Source organism: Pezoporus wallicus, unplaced genomic scaffold, assembly GCF_028554395.1.
Source record: "Pezoporus wallicus isolate ANWC-B61680 ecotype Strahan unplaced genomic scaffold, APGP_CSIRO_Pwel_v1 contig_2543, whole genome shotgun sequence".
Lineage (NCBI taxonomy): Eukaryota > Metazoa > Chordata > Aves > Psittaciformes > Psittacidae > Pezoporus > Pezoporus wallicus.
In genome coordinates this window covers 3,056,150-3,079,585 of record NW_026638172.1, presented here as the reverse complement: position 1 = coordinate 3,079,585, position 23,436 = coordinate 3,056,150, and the positions used below count along the sequence as shown (strand labels likewise).

Below are 23,436 nucleotides of genomic sequence, written 5' to 3'. Positions count from 1 at the left end.
AAGGAGCTGAAGAGATGGTATTTATTTGGAAGTAGGAAGAAAAGGTCCAGGATGAATTATCTCTCTAGAGACCAGAAAGACGTAGGGCATCACAGTTGTAGGAAATGTGTTTGAGTGGGAGCTCCCGTTGTCAAACACTAATAGTCATATGTTGGTATATTCACTGAGGGCAGGCAGGGAAAAAAAGAGAACCAGAAGGCAAATTATCTCTCTAAATATCCATATGTATCTATATTTGGGGACATTCTTATGAGCTATTGCAAACTGACTCATGATTTCTGTTCTCCTGAGGTTCACTGTGCTGGAGTTATCAGGCAGGCAAAGGAGAGGAGTGGGAGCCGAGTCCCTCAGACTGAGTGTCTCATTGGGATTCATACGGCATGCAAGTTGCTGAGTGGTGGTTGCGTTCCCAAGGCACAATTTGCTCAGCCCAGCTCGTGTCATCCCATGCATGTCTAACAAAACAGATGCCCATATCCAAAACTGCTGTGTGGAATTCTAGTCAGAGAAGTGAGATGTTTACTTCCAAGGTGTGTTTCATTGCCTAGTAGATGCAAGTGTCTGAAACAGGCTGTCGAAGTATCTGGTCCTCTCCATTTGCAATGAGGGCAGCCGGAAAGCTCGGGCATAAATATCTGCATTGGCTGAAGTTAGGTGAAATGAATCCCTTCCTCCCCTAATAAAACAGCACAAACAATACTGTCTTGGCTGTGATGAGATATTTGGATGAGGAAATGGCCTATGGCAGATTAAGGCAAGAATTGTGCCTCCATTGTAAAGGGAAGTGTGGAGTCAATGGATGGAAATTAAAAAAAAAAAACAAAAGCAAACAAACAAAAAAAAGCAAGGAAAAGTATTGTGAAGTAAATGGAGAAGCATAGGAGATATACTAAGAGGAATACAAGTAATACAAGATAAATGAGGCCAGGAAGCACACTACTAATTTAGAGCTTGTAGCTGGAGAAAAGATCCTGAGTGTGATGTGCTAAGAGGGGATGGCAGTTTTTGGAGTAAGGACAGATGTAAATTGATAGAAGAGATAGCGAGTTTTTCTCTTAAGCAGAAGTTATCACCAGAAACCTTGAATTAAAACAAAGAGAACAAGCCTAAACCTCTTTTTCTAGAATTTCACTTAGCACTTGTCACTGAGAGAATACTTGATGGTCTTGCATAAAATTTTGATCAATATGATTTCAGATCACTTCAGTACTCTGCAAAAAAGGGCTCTGCAGATCACCCAGGCACTTAACCAAGGACACTTAAATGTCACCTCTTGTCACAATTTGGTCCAATGATAAAAGCATGTTTTAAAAATATGAAAATAGTTTGATTGACAAGGATTCGTTTTCCCCCATGAATTTCTGCCTAAAAAGACAGGCTGCATTAACTCCAGGAGTTCAATTATACAGGCTTTGAAGGAGAAGAAAAATGATAATGAATACATTTTAGAAACTTCTAAAAAAATTCTTAAAATAGATTTTCCATACATAATGCTACCACATGATACTTAACTGTCTCCTGGTCTTCTGGGGCTAGAAGACAGCAGCCTTTGTTCATTTGGAAATTCAATAACAAGGCTCACCTGCTTCTGATGGACTGTATGATACTGTCCCCAGGGCTCTGCCACAGACAAGGCTTTCCCATCATTCTCTTCATTCTTACAGGAGGTGGCATGGGAGTGATTTCGCTTTGGGTTAGCCAAGAAACTAAAATGCTCTTTCTGGAAGTGTGTCGCAGCTTGCTTTGGTCTCTATTTTTATGTATATTTTTTTTCCGTAAAAAGAACCCCAACCAAACAACCCTTTATATTGTATCTGCTTGAAGTAGCTCTAGTAAACATGAGGTAAGGACACTGTATGATAGAGTGAGAGAAGGTATTTGTTAAGTGTGGTGCATTTTTATATTTTTTTCTCAGGTCCAACTGAATAAGCAATAGCATATATAGACAGCTTATAATGACTGGTATGTCATGCCACTAAGAAAGCATTCGAGCGCAGCTTATAATGACTGGTATGTTGTGACACTAAGAAAGCATTCGAGCACATCTCACTGAAGTATTCAGCCTTCAAGTGAAGTTGTTGAAGTGTGTTTGCTCAAGACTTGCTTTGGGTGCTTTCTCTGTTGTCTGAAATACATTGGTGCGGGAGGATGTCCTGTACCTAAAGTGGTTGGTGGCCTTTAGCAGAAAACAGTGTGTTAAAAGGCCTATCATAAAAATGCTGCTGTAAACAATGAAAAGATTTCAGAAGCAATTTTTTGTTGTTAAATATCAATTCTTGGAATGAAGAAACTTAAAGGAAGGATTGGACTAATTCAGTCAGCAAACCACTGTCCTCTTAAATGGGAAGCAAGTGAATCACAATTACAAGCCATCTTGGCAGAGTGAATAACATAGATGAAATCATCAATTCACAACATTTTGTGTTCAAGGAATAATCAGACCTGTTTTTATCAAGACTGTGCTGCCTTGCTAGCCTGAAAAGTTGCTTTTTCTTTTTTTTTTTTTCCTCTTCCAGATGATTTTGGAACCTCATATGCTTTTTCAGTAACTAAGCTGGACATCTATAATGCTTTGCTTAATGTGCCTCCAGATTCTGTTATTTATAGACTTCAGCATATTCAGACTGCAGCTGCTAAAGTACACACAAAAGAAAAAGCGCATTTGCAGCCTGTTAAGTGTTTGCTCTGAGATGCCAGTAAAGTTAGGGATTTAGCATGAAATATGAGTAGGTGACCTTTGAAGGAGCATCGTAAGAGAACACCCGTTTATCTTGAAGACCTTTGTTTTATTTTTTTTCTTATTGTTGAAATCTTCCAGTGTTCTGCTTTCCAAGGGAAATCTGGCCTTTGTGTGTACTGTGTGTTATCGTCAAGAAGTGCTGGGGCAGAGGATTTAAGTAATGCAGCATCTCAAATGAGCAGTTCTTCCAGAAAATGTGTTTTGTGTAAATTGGTTTTGTTAAATTTAGGGGAGAACTGTAAATATATTGTGATTCTTCTCAAAGTTTTCTTAGTCCTGTCAGTATGGCCATGATTTATGCATCAACTTTCAGTGAATATTGGTGGAAAGGGTACTTTGCAACTGTGCAAAAACCTACATATTCAGTGTACACAGTGAAAAGTGAAATCTCTTAATGCTGCAGCATGTTTTATGAGTTTATAAGAAAACAGTTTTTTAATGGCATAGTCTTGAGTGAGCCAAGGTGTTATAATTCATTCATAAGACAAAAAAATCCGAAGATCACGTAAGTGTACACATACCCAGAGGCTCAAAGAGTAGGACCCTGCTTATTTTCACTAGCTTCTGCCTAATGCAGGTGTTTTCTTAAGGACTGTGCCAGTTGCTGCAGACAATATTTGCTTTAAAAGGCCTCTTGTAAAAGGAACATGTGACAGACAAAACCAGATAAACAGGGTGACTCCTTGGAGGCCCTGGAAAGCAACTGGCCTCTATTCAGTAGAGCTGTAGAGGGCTGAAGCATGCAGTAGGTACCTAAGTTAGGATCCCATCACAGAAAATAAGTAACTCTAAAAAGAATGGTCTGGTGCCTCATAATTCTTTTTTATTTATTTAGTAAATGTCATTTTGCAAATTGTTGTGAGAAAATGTCTGTTTTCCTTCAATGTCTTTTGAATTTCAGAATTTAGGTGAGTTTTTCTAGGTGTTAACATACCACTGGTCATGCAAAAATGAGACAATGCCTCTTCTTGAAATTAAGATATACTGCACATGAAATATAATGGATAAAAGCCATCTTCAGAGTCACATTGGAGATGTTCCATTTTTCTCATGGGTTCCAGGTAGAATGCCTACAGCACAAAAGTATCTTGTTCTTTGTAGCTGCTCCCAGTTCTGTTCTTTATCATAAGATGGTCAGAAGTGGATAGTGACTGACAGCAAGTCCTTATCTATCCTTTCTTTTTTCTCTTCTTTACTGGGAATCCTGTCTGTAGGACACTGGGAAGAACCAGTACAAAATGCTTGATGTATTTTAGGAGACAGCTGGAGCTACCCTGGTAAATGACCTGTACTTTGGCAGGTCAGTTGGAGTGTGACCAACCTAATGACCGGTGCCCTATGAATCATAGGACACAGTGACAGTTTGCACATGCCATTCTTTTAAGAACTGGAAAATTCACCTAAATGTTACAGTTCAAAAGATACCACATCGCTCCTTCCCATCTGTGTTGTCTCAAGAACAGTCAACATTTAACGTGTTTGCAACTTGTAGTCCCAGGTTTTATAAGATTGGTGGCATCAGTCTTCTCCTTGAAGGATTTAGTGATCACTAAAATTAGACAATGAGGTGAAATGACTGAAGGTCACCCAGCAGGTCAGTGTCAAAGTTGGGTGGAGAACCTCCTCTTTGCATTGTGGGGCTGGCTGCTGATCAGAGCCCTCCACAGAGACTCGTTACAGTGGTTTGTTTAATCAGCTTCGCTCCATGTCATGATTCATTGTCTGTGGTGTTATGGATATCTAAAGGGTAGGATTTTAACTTAGCAATCTGTTATGTTATTGAATTAGTTTTATGTTGTGTTAATTTCTTTGTCTCATGGCATTCATTGCCTGTGATAATTGATGCACAATATATAACCAACTTCTGAAGTCATTTGGGTAACTGCATTTAATTGCCTGGTATAAAATATGTGTACTAAGTACAATCTGCTGTGACTGCTGACTGAGAAGTGCTCATTGGTATGGACTTGAGAGTGCTTTATCTTCCTGACAACCTGTCTAAGGAAAGTCTAAATGTCTCCCACAATCTGCCATTCGAGGGCTGGTACTTGCATTATGTCTGCAAAAAGAGAGACCACTAAAAGCGTTACATGGAATCGTTTTACAAAGAGTTTGGCATTGAAATTTTGCTAATCAGAAGCTCTCAAATAAGGAAGTTTGTATTAACATCCCAGCTTCTCCCAAACTTCAAGGAATTGCAGTACCCAGAAGACTTTACACATTTTCTCCTGTAAATCAGGCTTATGGCTTTATTTGCTTCTGAAGTTACTCCCCTGGAGTAAAGCTACTACCATGCACAAGTGTTTATAAACACGGATTTCTTTTACATATACCTTCAGGTCATTAATGCCTGGAGGAGTACCTAATAAATCAGGAATGCTTTCTAAAGGTGTGATGTCAGTGAAATGGTGTTGATTAATGTCTGCTCAGGACACACAAGATCTCTGCATAAACTTACACTTTCTTGCCTGTTTAACCAGTATCACAGTAATTTCTTTTATTTTTAAGAAAAGGAATCTTTGCTAGTAGATGTATTTCTCATCAAACACAGCACTTTGGTTTTTATAGTGAGTGAGTTTATTTGTTTCGCTGGCTTGTTTTGTTTCCAGTGTCATGAAGGGTATAATAGTGATGTCTGTGCTATACAGAGAATTGCTGAAATTTGCCCAAAGCTGGTTTTACCTTAAGCATTAATGAAACCTTCCCCATCTGAGTGTTCAAAAGTTTTTAAACAAAAGCTAATGTTTGAGTCTAAATCAGGTGTGAAATGCCTGCCTGTGAGATTACTTTAACTGTATTATGTTGCTCTGTGTAAATGTAACCAGCAAGTTGTCAGTAGAAGGGATGTTCGCAATTAGTATTTTTCTTTTTAAGAGAACTAGTTTCTATAGGCTGTACCATTAGTTCTTCCTACAGCTTACTGCAAATTATTCAGTGTTCATAGGTGCATTTATGCTTGCTATTCAGCTCTCTTCCACTGACAAGATGGCCTGCGGCAGTTCTAGGTTAGATACAGCTAATTCCACTTTAGGCTGCTCACATCCTCTTTTTTGTTTTTATCCCCTAGTCCAGCCTGCACTGCATCCATGTCCTGCTGGTAAAACAGTAGACTTGATGACCAGAGAGAAGGCAAAGTGCGCAAAGCCAGCATGGGCTGTGAGAGTATGTTTCAAGCAAAGATTTTCATGGCATATTGGGCAGAGCTGGTGGCATAGTACAACAGGAGTTTCACCAATTAACCCTCTGATTCTGCTTTATTTCATACTCATGGTGTTATGTTCTTCCTTCCCTGCAAGGACTTTGATATACTTCAATGAATTATCCACATGTATTGGTTAAAGTGTGAAATATGTGGATGACCTGGTAAAAGGCAAACACAAAAAAAAGACACCTGTTAATTCCCAGTAGGCTGAGGTACATTTGCCTAACTCAGTGTCTGATTCTTTATGGACCAGTTTCCATTTCTAGCAGAGCTCATACAACTGCACTGTGGGTTTGGAGGAAAAACAGTGTGGAGTTTGGCAACAGACCTTGTCACCTAGGGCACACTTCACAAGGAAGTAAAACAAGGGGACAGAGGGAGTGGCAGAGAGTCTGAGACCCATTTCTAGACCTTATTCCAATAATCCAGATGCCTTTACCCCAAAGCCACAGGGCAGCACCTCCTTCCTCCCCAGTAGTCACGGTGATGCATTATGCAGACAAGCAAGTAGTACACAGAAAGCTATGAAGAGGCATTTAATCACTCTTGGCTTTCGGACACACCTTCCTACATCAAGGCCTCAAGGCTGTTGGTCATGGGAAGAAGTGAACCACTCTCATCTGGGCTATTCAGCATATATGTGTAAATCAAGATTGATTTGGGAATGGTTCATAAAGAGCGAGGTGGGCTGTACTGTGTGAGAAATAACTTACTGACAAGGAGTAATTCAGCCATCTCTAACCTTGAAATAGATGTTTGTGGTCAGGAGTTTATAGCCTGAGTGGAAAGAGCTAAGTGCAAGTTTAAGGAGATGAACAGGAGACACCCAGTTTTTAAAAACTTGACATAAATCTTGGATGGCTTGCCTTATGTTAGTCACATTCCCTGCAGAGGACTTTAGTTCAATGTTTTTTTGTGTTTATGGAAGTTATTTAAAAGCTAATTTTATGATAAAATTATTTTATGTTATTTATAATGAATAGTGGAGATCAAGTAAGAATTGGAATTGCAAATTCAGTATTAAGAGTTGATAAATACTGACTTTTAAATAAGCCCACTGTAGATTTGAACAAAATGCTTTTTAACCTAGCATACTGGTTATTTGAAAATTGCAGCATACTAAAAAATGTACAGCAGTGTCTGATCGTGACTCTTCCCTCATTTTCACAGCTATTGATGTGGTCATGTTCCTATGAAATGATCTGTACAGTGTCAGGGAATTTATAATATAAAACTTTCTGGCTTGTACTTTATGCACATCACGTGAAAAAAAGAAGAGTGTAGGAGGCGCTAAGCTAAAATAGAGTATAATCATGTTAATTGTGTCTTTTCTAAAGATGAATTCTTAGGGCTTGCATGTTGGCAACTTCTTAAGGTCTTTCAAGTACTTTATTAAAGACATCACAAGTATCTTAGGGCTGAACCAGTCACTGAGGCGCACCTGCGCAGCATTAATGACCTCCCCGATACTTGTAAGCATATGGTCAGTTGTTGGCCACTAGTACCAAAGAGATCCCTGGGCCAGCCAAAAAATAATGCAGCCTACCTTCACCCCCAGTCACATATAGCTAATGCACAAATAATAACATGGGCATGTATCTGTGGTCATCAAAACCCCAGTGTTTTCTCCCTCTGCTATGAGTTCTGGGAGCTCACAGCCTTTGCTCATGCCCCTTACCCATTCAGTCATTCAGCCTCCTTTCTGACCAGCGATGTGCTGACGTTGTTAGCTTCACAAACAACAGTAACAGCAAGAAGTTACCATTATGTAAAATTCATGGTATGACAGATACCTGATGAAAGCAGTGTACTTTTGATAGAAGCAAATATTCCACCTTTGCTTTGAGCTAACTCACCTTTGTGAGCCAAAGGTGTAGTGTTACTTAAGGAACAGGCATATTCCTTAGCTTTGTTAGGTTTTCTTACTTTTCCATGTCTCTGCAGGCTCCATTCTGTAAGTCATTGCAATGATTTTTTTTTTCCCAATTCATCTCAGAACAGGAGACTATTTCCTTGAAACTTGCAACATCAGTTAGTTATGAACAGTGAAAAAAACCCACCATATTCATCCCTTAATATGTTCTTTCAGCTGAGGCCTTCAAGCCAAGGAGGCTGTGTGGCTCCTGATAAGACCTGATTTGTGAAGGGCTTTTCAACAATCTGACAGGTTCATACATGGCACTCTTTGTTCAGCAGGCAAAGTACAGCACTCTCTGAAACACCTTTACAGTAGTCACTAAATGCATACAAGGAGGCTGGGGCAGGTGATCCAGAGGGAGTGGGCAGAAGCGGTGTTGCTTGACAAGAAAAGCACAACATGGACCCGAAAGCCAAACGTATCCTGGGCTGAATCCAAAGGAGTGTGACCAGCACACACATGAGAGCAAAGGGGGAAGGATTCCCCCCCTTTGCTCTCATGAGACCCCACCTGCATGCTGCATTCAGCTCTGATGCACCCCCAACATAAGAAGAACGTGGACCTGTTGGTACGAGTCCAGAGGAGGCCACAAAGATGATCAGAGGGCTGGAGAACCTCTTCGGTGGAAAGAAGCTGAGCTGGGCTTGTTCAGCCTGGTGAAGAGAAGTCTCTGGGGAGACCTTAGAGCAGCTTCCAGTGCCTAAAAAGGGCCTACAAGAAATCTGGAGAGGGACTTTTTACAAGAGCATTTAGTAGTGACAGGAAAAGAGATGCTTTAAGTGGACAGAGGGGAGTTTTGTATGATACATGCAACTAGGTGATCCTTAAGGTTTCTTCCAACTCAAACCATTCTATGATTTTATGATTCTTAAAGTGGTCTGTTTTTTTGCAACCATGTTCTGACTGAAGCACTTGATAGCTGATTTCATCTTTTCTCTTTCAGAGCCTAATGAGCTGTGTGTGGGCCCTGCGTTCAGTGATATCCCAAGTCAAGATGCTGCTAATACAGTAGTTAATTATTCCTAGCTGAAGAAGTCTAACAGGAGCAAAAGGAACTGGGGAAAAGCAATGGCTGCCGGTAAATATCTCAAGTCTTCAAAGGCCATAAGAAAATATCTGGAAAGAGCCGATTTCAGCTGTGAGTGGGGAGGGGTGAAACAAGAATGTGTGATCACACCTTGAGTTTGGGGATTCAGTATTGGAAAAATACCATCTCTTAGCTATCCAACCCACTCTTCCTTGCATAACCCAGGGGAATCCATGCCATATTCATAATTCTCTTTTGGTTTTAGACAAAAAACCTTGATATTTCCCATAGTGAATAGATTTGGTTTGACCTTTTTTTAGTTATGGGCTAATATATTCTTAAATATTTTACAAAACAACACACCTTTAGGAAAATGGTGTAACCAGGGGAAACTTTTCTTGGATTCTCCTGACAGGTTTCTGGCAAGTTGTCACAGATTATATACAACTAAATCGTATCAGAGGGTTTCAGGGCAATTCATTCCAGTTGGGCAGCAGAAGCTCTCCAGTCCAACCTCCTGCTCAAAGCAAGGCCAGCCATAGGGCCAACCCAGTTGCTTACAGCTTTATCAAGTTGAGTCTAGGAAGCTGCCAGAGGTGGCAACTGCACAGCCTGTTCCACTACTTGACTGTCCTCATGGTGAAAAAGTTTTCTATATAACCAGCCCAAATCACTCTTGTTTCATTTTGTGTCTTTTGAATGTTTCCAGTGTCTTTATGTTTTGCTATACAATAGCAAGCACTATTATTAGTGGTCTAAAAGGTGAATCATAATTATGAAAAAAAAACCAAAATAAGCAGTGGTTTTGATATCTCATTTTCAGTTAAGGTTTTGGTTAAAGATCCTGACATGTTGACTTTTCTACTTACAGTGTGCTGCTTTTCTTGCAGCAGCTGATGGTTTAGGAAGTATAGCTATAGATACCACGCAACTTAACATGTCAGTCACTGATCCGACAGCTTGGGCTACAGCTATGAATAACCTAGGGATGGTTCCAGTAGGACTAGCTGGACAGCAGCTCGTGACAGGTAAGATTTTTCTTTTTTAAAGAGATTTCTTGTACCATCTATGAATTCTTTGAGTCCTTTTAAAAATATATGGAATGATTTCTGAGGTTATTATATTTTTTATATTCTGAAAACATCACCTGTGATTAATATTGCATACCATGTATTAGTCTCTTATTATGGTAGGTATATAATCCATATTATATTTTAACCTTGTGGAAAAGCCAAAACTCCTTGGGGAAATTAAACAACTAAACCATTGATCCTTATGGTGGGTCAAGATCAGAAGGGAGGTTACGTAAGGGAAGCATTTGTTTCTGTTTCTCTGTTCAAGCAGAATGTCTTGAGGTTCTGCCAAGGAATACCCTGGGCTGGGAACTCTTGACTGGAGAAAGATTTTGAATTTATGTTAACTGGGCAGAAAACCACAAAGCCCGTTCAATTCATATGCTTGGTTGATATTAGTGAGGTGAAGCTTGCCTATTCAGGTGTGTGCTTATTTACTTTCTGCCTGACCCATAAATTGAATTTGAAGAGGTTGCTTTTGTTTGATTTTGTTATTTCACTTCCCAAACATAGTTGGGGAAAGTGTTATTCTAACAACAATAAAAACATTTTGAAACCAGCAGTGTTTCACAGACAAGCCTGGACATATCAGATGTCGTTGTCAACAGCAAAGGCCCGTAAATTGGGATTAATAAACCTTCATTCCTCCTGTGAGGTAAAGAAAAAATACTTTTATATGGGTGGGTGCCCTACAGACACAAGCCACATGCCAAGCCTATGACAGATCTCCTCTGGAAGCTGCATTGCCACTTCAGCTTAAGAAGAGCTGTGCAACTCATGGATCAGAGCAGCATCCTGGCATGTCTGTGCCCGTCTATGTAGTCATGGATGCAGCGAGGCAGGTCATGATGTAAATCACTCTGCCTGCCTCACCAGGGATGTGTGACACTTAATTTTGGCCAAATATATCCCCTTCTGACACTGGGAACTGAGCGGAGCTGTGCCAGATCACAGCTGATGATCTGGCTCTGAATTACCTGTTTTACAGGCGGGTAAACTAAGCTGCAAGAAAGCTCATTTATAATGAATCAGTCTCAAACAGAGAATTTAGCTGGTGGAGGCTGTGAACTGATTCTTAGTCTCTGGCTTTAACCCCACACTCCTGATTAAAAGAAACAAGCAAAGCCACACAGTCCTCAGGCACCAGTTCTGTTCAGTGTTTTTATCAATTACCTGGATGCAGGAGTTGAGTCCACACTAAGTTTGTTGATGATACTAAATTAGGAGGAGCAGTTGATTACCTTGAAGGTAGAGAGGTCTACTGTAGAGATCTGAATAGAGTAGAGCCGTGGGCAGTCACCAACCATATAATGTTTAACTAGGACAAATGCCAAATTCTGGTGTATTCCTGGATGTACGTGTGGACTGGGGGTAAAAGAAGCTGGAGTGCAGCCCAGCAGAAAGGGGTCTGGTGTTTTTGGTTTATGGGAAGCTCAAAGGAGACAGCAATGGTGGTGAAAGGAGTAGAGAACAAGGCTTAAGAGGTCAAGCTGAGAAAAGCTGAGAAAAGGAGGCTGAGAGGGGACCTCATTGCTGTCTACAACTTCCTCATGGGAGTGTGTGGAAAGAGCAGCGCTGATCTCTTCTCTTTGGTGTTCAATGATACAATGTGAAGGAATAGCTTAATCCTTTGACAGAGGATGTTCAGATTGGTTATGAAGAAAAAGTTCTTCAATGTGAGGGTGGCCAGGCACTGGAACACACTCCTTAGGTCATTGTGTGTTGGTGTTCAAAAAGGTTTTGGACAGTGCTCTTTGATATATGGTTTAACTTTTAGCTTGTCCTGTGTGGAGTCAGATTTGGACTTCATGATTGTTGTGGGTGCTTTCCAGCTCAGGATGTTTTATGGTTCTAAGTGCTGGTGGTGAGAAAGCTATTTCCTTTTTCTGGTGAGCCTTTGCCTGCAGGTGTTTCACTCAACCTGAATGCGATTACCTCCAAACCTGAAAATAGCCACATCAGTCAAAATCAGCTTCTGCTGCTTTCATTTAAAAGCATCTCGATTGCATATCCCCTGGAGGTTTACCCAACTTTTTGACTTTCTCTCTTCCTCTGTCTCTCCAGTTTCCATGTAAATCATGTCCTCAGGTGTGCTATGCAATCCCTACATGGCAACCTCATCTCATGTGCAGTGCTTTTCCCCACAAGGGATGATCTCCAGGAATTTATTTCATTGCCAACTCCCTACTGTAACTTCCATAAGTATGTGTATCACGTATGGTAGGAGTGTTGTACAAGTCAGTTTGTATTTGTTCAGCATTTTCTATGTATGAAAGGTGCCATAAGTAATAAATATTAATTACTGAAGTGCTGTCTGATTTCTCTATGGGTGCAGAACTTCTTTTCTTTCCTTTTGGTTTCCTTTGTTTGAGACTTTTGTATTTTCAAAGTAAATAGGTGCTTTGACACATCATTATATTTCCTCGTGATTCATATGTTTTTGACACATTTTCTTCATGGCAAATCCATAGTGGCAAAACCACAACTTACCATGAAAAGACAGACTTCTTTGCTATAATATATTTACTGTATTTGCATTCAGTGAGTGTTTTCATCACTATGTCTGACCAAATACCTAGTCCTTAGCCCTTTCTTTCTTTCACTTTTTTTGCTATTAATCTTAGTAATGAACTCATCTTTGTCAGCAGTCACGTATTACTTTTGTTACTGTCATCTGTGACATTTCTCAGTGATGAAAATGACACATCTATGTCCCAATGCTAACTTCATGTCTGTCTTTAAAAACTTATTTTATTCTTTCTTTCCTGCCTTGATGACAGGTAGGAAAGCAGTAAGTACTTTAGATTAATCTTGGAGAGAGTGTGATCTTTCCTGGATATCTTTATATAACCTTCCATAGTCTGAAATTTGGTGTATGGTATTCATCTATATCCTGACATATCTCTTAGTTCTCTGACCTTTCAGTTTCCAAAGGATTTATCCATTCACAGCTTTTCCTTCACAAAACTGACCAGTTCCTATTTCCTAAACTGTGTTTTCATTCTTGTAGATATAGAGCCCGTACGATCTGTTAAGTCTTTTTAAAGGTTTTTGGTGGGTTTTTTTTGCCAGCTGTTGTTAACTTTGCTGCTGTGTAACGTGCTGGGATGCCTGCCTTGTAACAGTTATGCTCCCCACTTTGCAATCTGTGAAGCTCTTGCCTAGCCTGAGAGTTTGTTAAAATGACAGTTAAAGCTTCTGCAACATCTGGCCCATGCTCTTCTCACAGCCTGGGATGTAGGCTGTCTGGTCTTGGTAACTAATCAATTTTAAGCACTGCTAACCTTTTAATACCAGTTTAGAAGATATCTGCACTCTATTTAATTCCTTATCCCCCAGTGTTGTAGAACTGGATTTTTGATCTGGGCAAATGTCAGAGCCTTTAATTTGTAAAGATGTATTCTTGTAAATAGTTGTATATTATCTCTTCTGTTTCTACATGTATTTTGCTTGTATTTACTATTATTTATAAAGCTTACCTTTTTCCATAATATTTGGTTACTGCATAACATATACACTAATATATTCATTTATACATTATATATACATAATTCATACAGTAAACTGTACTTTAATAATGCAATAGTTAAAGTGTTAAAGATTGATGTGAAATAGTTATGGCTGAAAAGCATTTTCATTCGAAACCTCAGCTTGCAACAGATTATAATTTTTATAATTTTTTCCCCAAAATTGCCCTTTGGGCTGAATTTTCTCATGGTTGATCTCAGTCCAAATTTAAAAATAATGCTGGAAAGGTTGGAGAATATCTGTTTTGTTGCATTTTAGGACTAGCAGAAAAACTCGGTGACCTCAGGCCAACTAAGAATGTTTTATTTTGCTTTTGCATTGGTACTTTTTAAATGCAATTTTGGCATTTCTGAATTTAGTGTTCTCACATTTTCATTTTTTTCAGCAAATGGCAACAGGTCACCTGCCTTCTAAAGGAAGAAATCCTGCCAGGAAAGTTATTTATTTCCCTGGTTCAGTTTATTTCTTATTTCACTAATGAACCATTGCCCTAAAAACCATGAAGCAATCTTGAGATAGTTTCCTCCATGACTTAGATGACCTAAACATTTGTTAGTCAAAAATGGTATATGTCAAAAGTTCCCCAGTACAAATGAACATGAAGAGTGGTATGTAAGTGGTAATTCTTTCAGACTTACTTAATCTCGTACCCAGTGATGCATACTTGTGCTCTTAAAGGGAAAAATAACAAACCACAAGGGCAGACATCCGTTAAAGTTATAGATCTGCTTAGATGTCAAGGATATGCCTGAAAACTCATGCCTTCTACTTATTTACAGGACCGTTATCAAGGCATACTTTTCCATGGGAGTCTGGACAACAGGCCTCAGCCTCAGGACATTAAAATTTTCAGTGGCCCCTAGTCTTGTTTCTGCTGAAGTTAGACTTCAACCAGTTGTACAAAATCCTAGTCAAATCAGAAATTGGTAAGGGTTTGAAGCCTAGCATCTTGCTTACCAAAAAGTATAAAAAAAGGTAAAACCATTTTTATGACCTCAAGCATGTATTTCTTAGACACTGGAGGCTGTGAAATATTAGACACTTACATCAAACTTTCTGTTTTTTTCCATTTGTCTTTGCTTTCCCCACACACTTGTCTTTTGACCTGATTTCAGTGGAACATAGGAGCTGTCAGTTCCAATCAAGTCACCTCACTCAGGACTGTGCTTTTGGCAGTGTTGAGTATCAGATACTTCTGAGGAAGAGATGTACAAGGCAAATCAGTGCTGAAGTGCTTCCCCCTCTGATGGGCTTTCCTCTTGATCATTAATATATAGAATAGGGTTCCCCAGACTAGAGATTGTATTTCCTAACTAAGTCATAACTCAGCAAAACTTCACTTCAGGAAGCAGCCCCTGCAACAGTAAGTGTTGCAATTCTGAATCCCCACACTTACTGAGAGTAGAAAAAAAAAGGGGGAAAATTTCCATCTAGAGACTCCTAAATCCCAAGACACAAGGTTAAATATCCCTTCCAGAAGATTATTAGCTCAAGACCTCCACATATTTGGAGATATAATATTCAAACTCTTTCTTTCTTCAGAATGAATACTGTAAATAAAAGCAATCATTAGATTCAGATTTCAGTTAGTCTCAAGGTTTTTTTCCATGTGATGGGTGTATCGGAGAAAACTCTTACTCCAGTATCTCAAGATGTCACTGATTCCTACACAGAGGAGAAGACCTAGGAATCGTTTAAGAAAAATCAAGGGTGTGCTGAAACTTAAGAATTCTCTCACCATTCAGCCTTGGCTATGCAGAAGTCCTTTAATCTTCAGTGTTTTTTTACTATAAAATAGATGAGGCATGCTTTATGAATTATTGCTCACAGCAGACAATCATACGCTGACCAAATTGTAAACATATCCCTCATTGTTCTTGTTGTGTTCTATTTTTGTAACGTTAATGAAGAAAAAATCAAATAAACCAGGAAATCAAGGTATATTTGATTATATTCAGCAGTTCACCCCCCCACCCCACCCCCCCCCCCCCCCCCCCCCGAACAGAAAAAGGCTGTGCAATAAGCAGTGCTGAAGTCTTTAAGTCAGCTGGCTAGAAGACTCTGCTAACTCTCGCGTGTATACTTCTTCTGTGCCCTCTCCATTACTGGAGGCTTGGAGCCACTGATAGCCATCTGGCAGTCTCATTTCATTTTACCCATGCTATCCCATTACCTGTTAAAGCTTCCTTTTTCTACACTTCATTGCTTAGCCACTGAACCAATGTGCCAATGTGCACATAACTTGAATTGTCCAAGACATGCCTAACAAAACACAGCTTCCTTTTCTGTAATTAATACTGACCTCCTGCTAATTGGTTGCAGGGTCTTTCCACTGAAAAGTTTTAAAGTGAGACACTTGTATTATGACCAGTAGTCAGTTTTTAAAGGAAAAAAATTCTCCAGCATCCATAATTTGTGACTAAAATTTAGCACATTCCAGATACAAGCTTTGAAATGCATAGGCAGCTGGTGAAGGCACGCCATACATTCTTGTTCCTCTCTCCCTGTAAGGTGCAGACCACAAGTAGCTGTTGGCAGATTTCATCAGGCCAGTGGCACAGTAGCATACGGAGTGTTTACTCTTGTTCTGAATGCTGCGCAGTCATGACATCTGGTAGTAAAAGAAGCTATGAAAAGTCTTAATAAAATCTGCAGCTTTCTATAGGTTTTGCAAACCCCTTGAAGTTACAAGGTATCTTCAAAAAGGCATCTTCTCAGCTGTTACAGCTTCCCAACCTGTTTTATACATGGTGTTTTGTTGACAAGCCAGCCTGTGGAGCTAGAGAAATGTAACAAGGCATATTCGGAAGAAAATGATATAATTTTCCTAATTTTATTCTAGTTCCTTCCTCCTTTATTTTTATAGTCTCCACTACAGAAACACTGCATTTTAGTCAAGAGGAAAAGATTTACCATTTAAATTACCTGAATGAGCAATCAGAATAATTAAAGACATGGGAAACATACTCTACAGGATGAACATCAAGCCTGTACCCAGGTAAAATGATGTATTTTCATTACTGAGACACAAGAAAGCAGCAAAAGTGGAAGAGAATAGGTTCTGTGGGAATCCCAGTATGTAGAGCCACTGGGAACATCTCTGAAGTATTATATATTAGTGTAACAACTAGGTTTTTTCATTGACCTGAAAAGCACCTGCAGAGTTAATCACACTTTCTATCATGTGAGTGTTACTCAAGGAGACTTCACACCAGGGAACATTAAAGTGCTAGGAACAAACACAGTTAGCTTATAACAGAAAAAGGAGATACATTTGACAGCCAGAGGAAACGTGTCAGAAACTCTTAAGTGCCTTTGACACACGATAGGGTTAAGTGTGCCTCTTGGGTCATTCAAGTACCTCCTTTGTATTAGACCTTAATTGAGGCCAAGGATGAAGATAATGATTAAAATCTGCTTGGAGCTTAAAGATAAATAGTGCTTTTAACATGGTATGAGGGGCTGAATGTCCCAAATAAGCAAGACTCAGAGGTGAACGGGGTGCATAAAGGGAATTACTAAGTGCAAAGCTTGTGTTGTATTGTGCAAAGCTTGCATTGTATGTGAAGTGGAGGCTTTTTTTGAAATATGGCATATCACTCTCTCTCTATTGTTGTATTTTTGGCCAGGACAGTTAGCAGTTTAGGAAAACAGGCTGATTACTATTTGTGTAACTCTTCTCAATATTCTCAATATGCTGGAATAAATTTCTGATGGAATCTATATTGTTTGGATGGTTCTGGAATTTTGTTTTGTTATTTAATCACTGGATGTTGGTAATTATACCACCAATAATCTGTTCAGTGTGTTGTTATTTAAAGTTAAAGTAACATAAGGAAGTATTTTATTTTTGCAAAAGCTTTTCCTATCTTTTATCTTTGGAAGGCCTCAACTCCCACTATTTTTCATGCATTTGTTTGTTCTAGACAAGAAAGTTTGTGAGTAATTATGAGCATCCCACCACATAAAGTAAGCCAAGAGGCTGTTGGGAACCATTTGATACTAACTGCTCGTTTCTGCTGGGGCACAGTTTATCTGTGGTGTTTACCCTTCACACATCAATCCCCATCCAAAGATCTCAGGTTCCTTGGCTGACACAAGAAATCCAGAGTAATCGCTGTGTGGTATACAGTTTGCTCTTGGGAAAATTGAGTTACTGTGGATAGAATTCAACAGAAAGAGAAAATTGACCATTTTAACTAATCAAAGATAAGTTATAAATACCAGATTATACATTTTTATGGGAAAAAAAGGTTTGTTAATGGTAATGGCAGATATTTGAAAGCTGAGCATAGTCGTTGTGTCTAGGTGGCAAGGTGAAGGTGGTGCTACCTGAAGCCCTTAAGGCAAAGCTGTTTGCAGGCTGTGTAGATGGTCTGCAGGAGATAGGCACAGCAGTCCCAAGAGGACTCTTAACTCAGTCCATGTGCAGAGTGTGCTCAGGATAGGGGAGTGATCAAGCATCGCCAGAGGGAATCTTAGAGCAAGACTTCCTTGGGGGGGAAGACTTGAATATAAATTTATCCCCAGGCAGCAATCCCAAATCAAGGGCTATAAAATCTTTTGTTCTTCCCTAGTCAGCCTCTCTATTTGCTTGCATGGGCTAAATTGATGCATAGAGCTTGGCCTTTGGAGAGCAAAAGAAGCTTGCTTTCTACATTTTACCTTGGGATGAAGGGTATAAGCATGGTTTTCTTCCTGCCACCTGTCCTTCAAATGTCCTTTGCTTGTTGCAGGAGAATTAGGTCTCACAAAGTGCATAAAGATGCACATCCAGATAGATCACTGCAGGAGTCTGTGAAATATCAGCTGAGGCGATCAGTGTGGAAAAATGCCTTTTGATGGTCAGCACTGAAGAAGAAAGTTGGGCTTCAGCAAGCCTAATCCCTGGGCATGTGAGGGAGCTTGTAACATAATACTTAGCTAATGTTGACTTTGGTAAGATAAACAGTAGATTTACTGCACCTTCCCATGCTCTGCAGGTGACAAGTGACATCACCAGCTCTGAGTAATGTCTCTGTAACGGGAAGCAGCTTGTCACTGGAGTAGTTCTGTCAGTGGACATGGAGGTGAAAAATAATTAAACATAATATATACAAAATGCTCTAATACTCTGCAGTATGTATTTTGATTGTGTTCTGCTCAAATATTAAAAACACCCTTTTACTGTGGCTTCAGAAATTTAGTAGGTCTGTTCATGTAACAAGGGCAACTTTATCTGCCTTTCCTGTATGTGCATGGTTCTTATTTGGATATTTTTTCTTTAAGAAATGGTTCTTTTCACCGTAGATGATTTTCCTTTATAAATTGTCTCCTCCTCCTGACCACAATGCCTACATTATTTCATAAGTATTTGTTATTTCTATTCAGGAAAGACTTAGAGATAGAGAGCTCCGATAAGTTTAACACTGCCTGAACACAATCCCAGTCCAAATTGCACATGGTATGTTTTCTTTCACTTAGACAAACCAGGTAGGTAAAGGACTGGATGGAAACAATGGGATAATACTGATTGGCAAGAAAAGCAACAGTGATTATGGAGCTGCGTACCTATTGCGTAGCTTTTTTTATAGGTAGCTTGGCACAGCAGTAATATAGTGGTAAGTGGAAAAGCGGTTTAACTATCTGGTATTCTGAGTCAGATAGGCAAACTCCATTGTGAACATTAGGAACAGGCAGACAATTCCTACCTGCTCTTCCCCTTTGACTATGCTGCTGTGATTTTTAGAGAAGGATTGGGAAAAGGGAACAGAAAGAGCTTTGCTAGCATTTAGAGCAGACAACACCATGGGAGAAGGCGCAGATGTGCTTATTGTATGCTTTACATTTTTTGTAAAGATCTGGCAGCACAAGCTGTGTTTCAGAAGAGACTCAGACCAGACTGTCCAGACTACAGCGGATGGGGAGGACAAGTTGTATGCTTCTCCAGCAATTTTTCTTCTTTCTGATCCAATTGTATTTCAAACAGTTCATTTCACTAGAAATAAATGTGGAATATTATAACCAATTGCAGTGTTGAAGTTTTATGCTATTTTGAGCTACATCTCTCAAATCTATTTAACTCTTCTATTGGAAGCCTCCTGTTTCAGGACTTGATCTATACTTGGACTTTCATGACTGAGCCTTTTCCAGGAATAACCATTGAAACCTTGTTTTCCGGGGCCTTTTCATAACAATTTTGGCACTTCAAGCATACTTTGTAGAAGTGTTTTTGAGCCATTGTAGAATGTCTACAACTTTAACTGCTAGACTAGCCTGTACCATAAATTAATTAAATATTCCTTAAAAATAACAATAAACTCACCAATTTTAAGAGGGCAGGAAAGAGAAAAGTGGCCAGATTTTATTTTCTTCTATTTCCATGATATTTACTGTTCCATGATATTTGATTTATGCCCAAACACACTGCTGTTATCCTTCAATGTAATAAATACTGTAGCATCCTATTCTTTTTCACTGTGCTTCTAATACCCCCTAGACTTAAAAAAGTGTCATGGGTTCTGAAAGGAGAGAGCTCAGATGCTGCACCTAGATTTCAGGACTATATTTTGGTAGCAGGGAATGGGAATCTGCAGCTGAGCAGCTCCAAGAGTAGCTGATTTAATAAATAACTTATTATAAATATTGTGGGGTCCCTTTTTGTTGTTAGCTAGAATTCAGTAGGTGAAAAATATTCAAATGCAAATTCATTCTTGCTATTCACCAGCCTCTGTAAAGTAAAATATCTCTTCCAGTTCTTCCTACATATGTTGCCATTTAACTCTGTGTCCTTTTGTTCTCATCTGTCTAATTACCTCAAGTAGATAATTAAGCTTGGTTTTATAAAAAACCATAGCTGGTTCAGGCTTGTCATGACTGATTTATTGACTCCCAAGACTGAGGACTTTCAGCCTCAAGACTAAGATCATTTCTGGCTGCCATTCAAGGTGTTAATTCTGAGTTTTCTGGAGCATGTTTCCTATGTTTTCCCTTCAGAAAGAGCAAACAGCCCTCATTTCTTTTGCCTTTTGGTGGTGACTGAGTGGAATTTAAGATGGAATTAAAATAAAACAAACCCAAACCATCCAATGCAGAAAGTCTTGCATGTAATCATTGTGAGAAAGTTTGTGCTCTTGAAGGCAAGTAGACTATTTTAAACAAATGGAAGTGTCTAGCAGTGGGCCTCAAAAGGGAGCATACATCTCCATGAAGGATCCCAAGCTATATTCCCCTGTAACAAACTGTTTCAGCACCACCTGATAGGGTGGCATATGCCTCTGCAAGTGTGCATATCTTAGACATGTAAAGGTGCAGTGCTAAGAAAACAAAATTATAGCTCATATACACCCTTTGGTGTCCCTTAGGGACTGCCTCTCCCAGTGTCTTACTTAAGCATTTGAGCTCATCAGGGACATGAGAGCTAAACATCCTTCCAACTATTCATCCAGGGAATTGCGTTCTCAGTGAAGGGCTTTTTAACTGCAGTTTCCTTAATAGGCAGTTGTGTTCTTACCTCCTTGTCTCCTCTTTCCCCTGATTTCTAGATTTCCATCTACAAAGAGTCAGCATGGATGCAAGTGCAATCTCTGTAATGGAAAAAATATCTACTAACGGGCATCTCCTAGCTACCTCAAGTAGTAACAGAGGGATCCCATTATTTTAAGGATCATGTAACAGAAATGTTATCACATGTCTGCATATTCTAGCCACTGTTAGTGTATACTGTAATTCTCTTTTCTTATTGCTAGCAGGCATCAGGTTTTTTGTCTTATCCCAACTCAATTATTTCCCATTTTCTGGTGCAGAATAGCATCAGACCTCTCTGGGCCACATTGCACAGGAGCCACATCTCGCTAGTCTTGATTACATGAGCTGTTATTTGTTGCACTTCCAAGATTTGTTTCATCTGGAGCCTTGAGATATTGTATTTAATGCCCCATTCACGTATGTATATAGTAATCATGAACTAAAGAAGTCCTCCAGAGGACTTTTTTTATTGCTCACCATGCTTTTATGATCGAAAGATGACAACGTGTCATAGTTTTCTTTTACAGTTGTGTTATAGATTGGAAATACCAGGAAAGTCCATGTTGCTTGATGACTGCATATAAATAGAGTTTACAGGTTTGCAAGTACTGCCTGCTCTGCAAACTCTTTTGGGGATTTAAAGGGTAACAAACCTGTTTTAGCCCTTGCATCACTAAAATATGGTAGTGAAATGTTACTGGCCTAATATTGTGGTTGGAGCCTTGATTGTTCCCCCTGGAGTTCCAGAGATGAACACAGAGTAGAGAGTGATCCTGGGGTTAGGCAGAAAGAGCCCCTCTATCGATAATACGACCGGAATAGGACCCAGTTTCCCTCTTCCACTTGTACGAGTCTGCAAAGCCAGCAGGAATAAGAGGTTGTAAATTTTTTTTTCCTTGTGTTAGTAAAATAAAGAAAAATGAACCTGAGCATAAAAAACCAAGCTTCATCTGTCTTTTAGATTAGAAAACACAGAAAACAAACAAACGGAAAAAGTCTTTTCCATCACATGCAATTACCCCCCTCATTTAATTCCCAGGCCCACTCACAGCCTGTGCTGCCCTGACATCAGAGTCTGTGTGTGAATAACAAATAAAGCTTTGCGTGTGCAAAGGGGAGAAGAGGCAGGGTCACAGTGGGCTCCTCAATATACATTTGCTCACAGAGCAAGGAAACGAGTGCTGTGCATTTCTGGGAGCAGGCTGTACACTTGCATGCTTTCTGCAAGAGGTAGATTTGTGGGTAAAAGTTATATTGCTTTTTGGAGCAACTCATGTAGCTGGAAAAATACCCTCTGATGGTCTGAGGCAACCAAGGGACTAAAACTTTAATTATAGCACACAGTAGAAAAGGCAAAATCAAAGGAAGCAGTAGTTTTGCAGCACATTATAATTTTCTTCCCCTTATTAATCTTTTCATCTGCCACACGCTTACCTATCTATTCCTTTACAGAATAACCACCATGTCACTGCTTCCCTATTAATATTCCCTTCTTTTTAAAGGTGCCAACCAGCTTTTTTTGTCTACCTGACTTAACATATGAAATTAAACTCAAAGGATGTGCTCTTTGCTTGTGTTTAGCTTGGAAATTCACTGCTTCTTTCCTGACTCTATTGGTCCATAAACCTTGTCTCACTTATGACTTAGACCTATATCAATACTATTACAAATGTGTGACATTATTCTTAAAGTAACCCTCCAAATCCAGACCCACGGGATAATAGTCATTTTATGTCTGTAAGGAAAAGATCTCTTGTGTTAGAGGGGTACTCTTCTAAGGGCAAAACAACAACTTGAGTGAACTTTTATACATAAAAGATTTTTTTTATTTCTTTATTCTTGTTTTGTACCTTTTAGTCATTAATCTCTTCTACGGAAACTTGTCAAGTACTTTTGGAAATTGAAAAAAATATGCTGTTTCTATGGTTACTTTTCTTATTGTTTATAACAGCAATGTCTTAAAAAAGCATCTGTGTCTCTTCCTGTGCTCTCTATCTCCTAAATCCCTTTTGCCTCCTTCCAAATGGACTATCATTCCGTTTCAGTCTGACACGTTTTTCATCTTGTCCCTTTTGCACCAGTTTTCTAGTCAATATCTTTTGTGAAGTTTTCATGTAATGAAACCCTTCAATGTTTTAAGCATGTCTGAACATCCTGTCCTTGTCAGTAAATATGGCTGTTGCTTGTATGCGTAGCCACTGAAAAATATAGCAGTTTTTTTCTAATGTGACTTAAGCAAAACAAGACTGTTTTAAGTCACTTCTCTGGTTCAGAGTAAATTTTCCAACAAACCTGAGTTCAATAGGTCATTCCTTTTAGTTGTTCTTGAGGTACTGCGTTAATTTACCAGTAGCTTCTTTATAGCAAGGAAGTATGTGCAAAGTTCTGCCTCCCTGTTACTAGATGTGCAACAAGAGTGCCAAAGAAAGGAGTGTGAAGACA

The 23,436-nt window shown here is 39.3% G+C and overlaps 1 protein-coding gene across 8 annotated transcripts in view; it reads left to right on the top strand.

Moving 5' to 3' along the window:
* Positions 1 to 23,436, top strand: part of ENOX1 (ecto-NOX disulfide-thiol exchanger 1) — a 371,690-nt gene that overhangs the window by 225,557 nt on the left and 122,697 nt on the right. For 7 of the 8 annotated variants that reach the window (XM_057409723.1, XM_057409716.1, XM_057409719.1 and 4 more), the window contains exons 4-5: positions 8,804 to 8,938; positions 9,778 to 9,915. In XM_057409723.1, the coding sequence (XP_057265706.1) occupies positions 8,929 to 8,938; positions 9,778 to 9,915 (148 nt within the window). In that variant the 5' untranslated portion in view covers positions 8,804 to 8,928. The remainder of the gene's footprint in view (positions 1 to 8,803; positions 8,939 to 9,777; positions 9,916 to 23,436) is intronic. The other variant, XM_057409722.1, reaches the window with a different exon arrangement.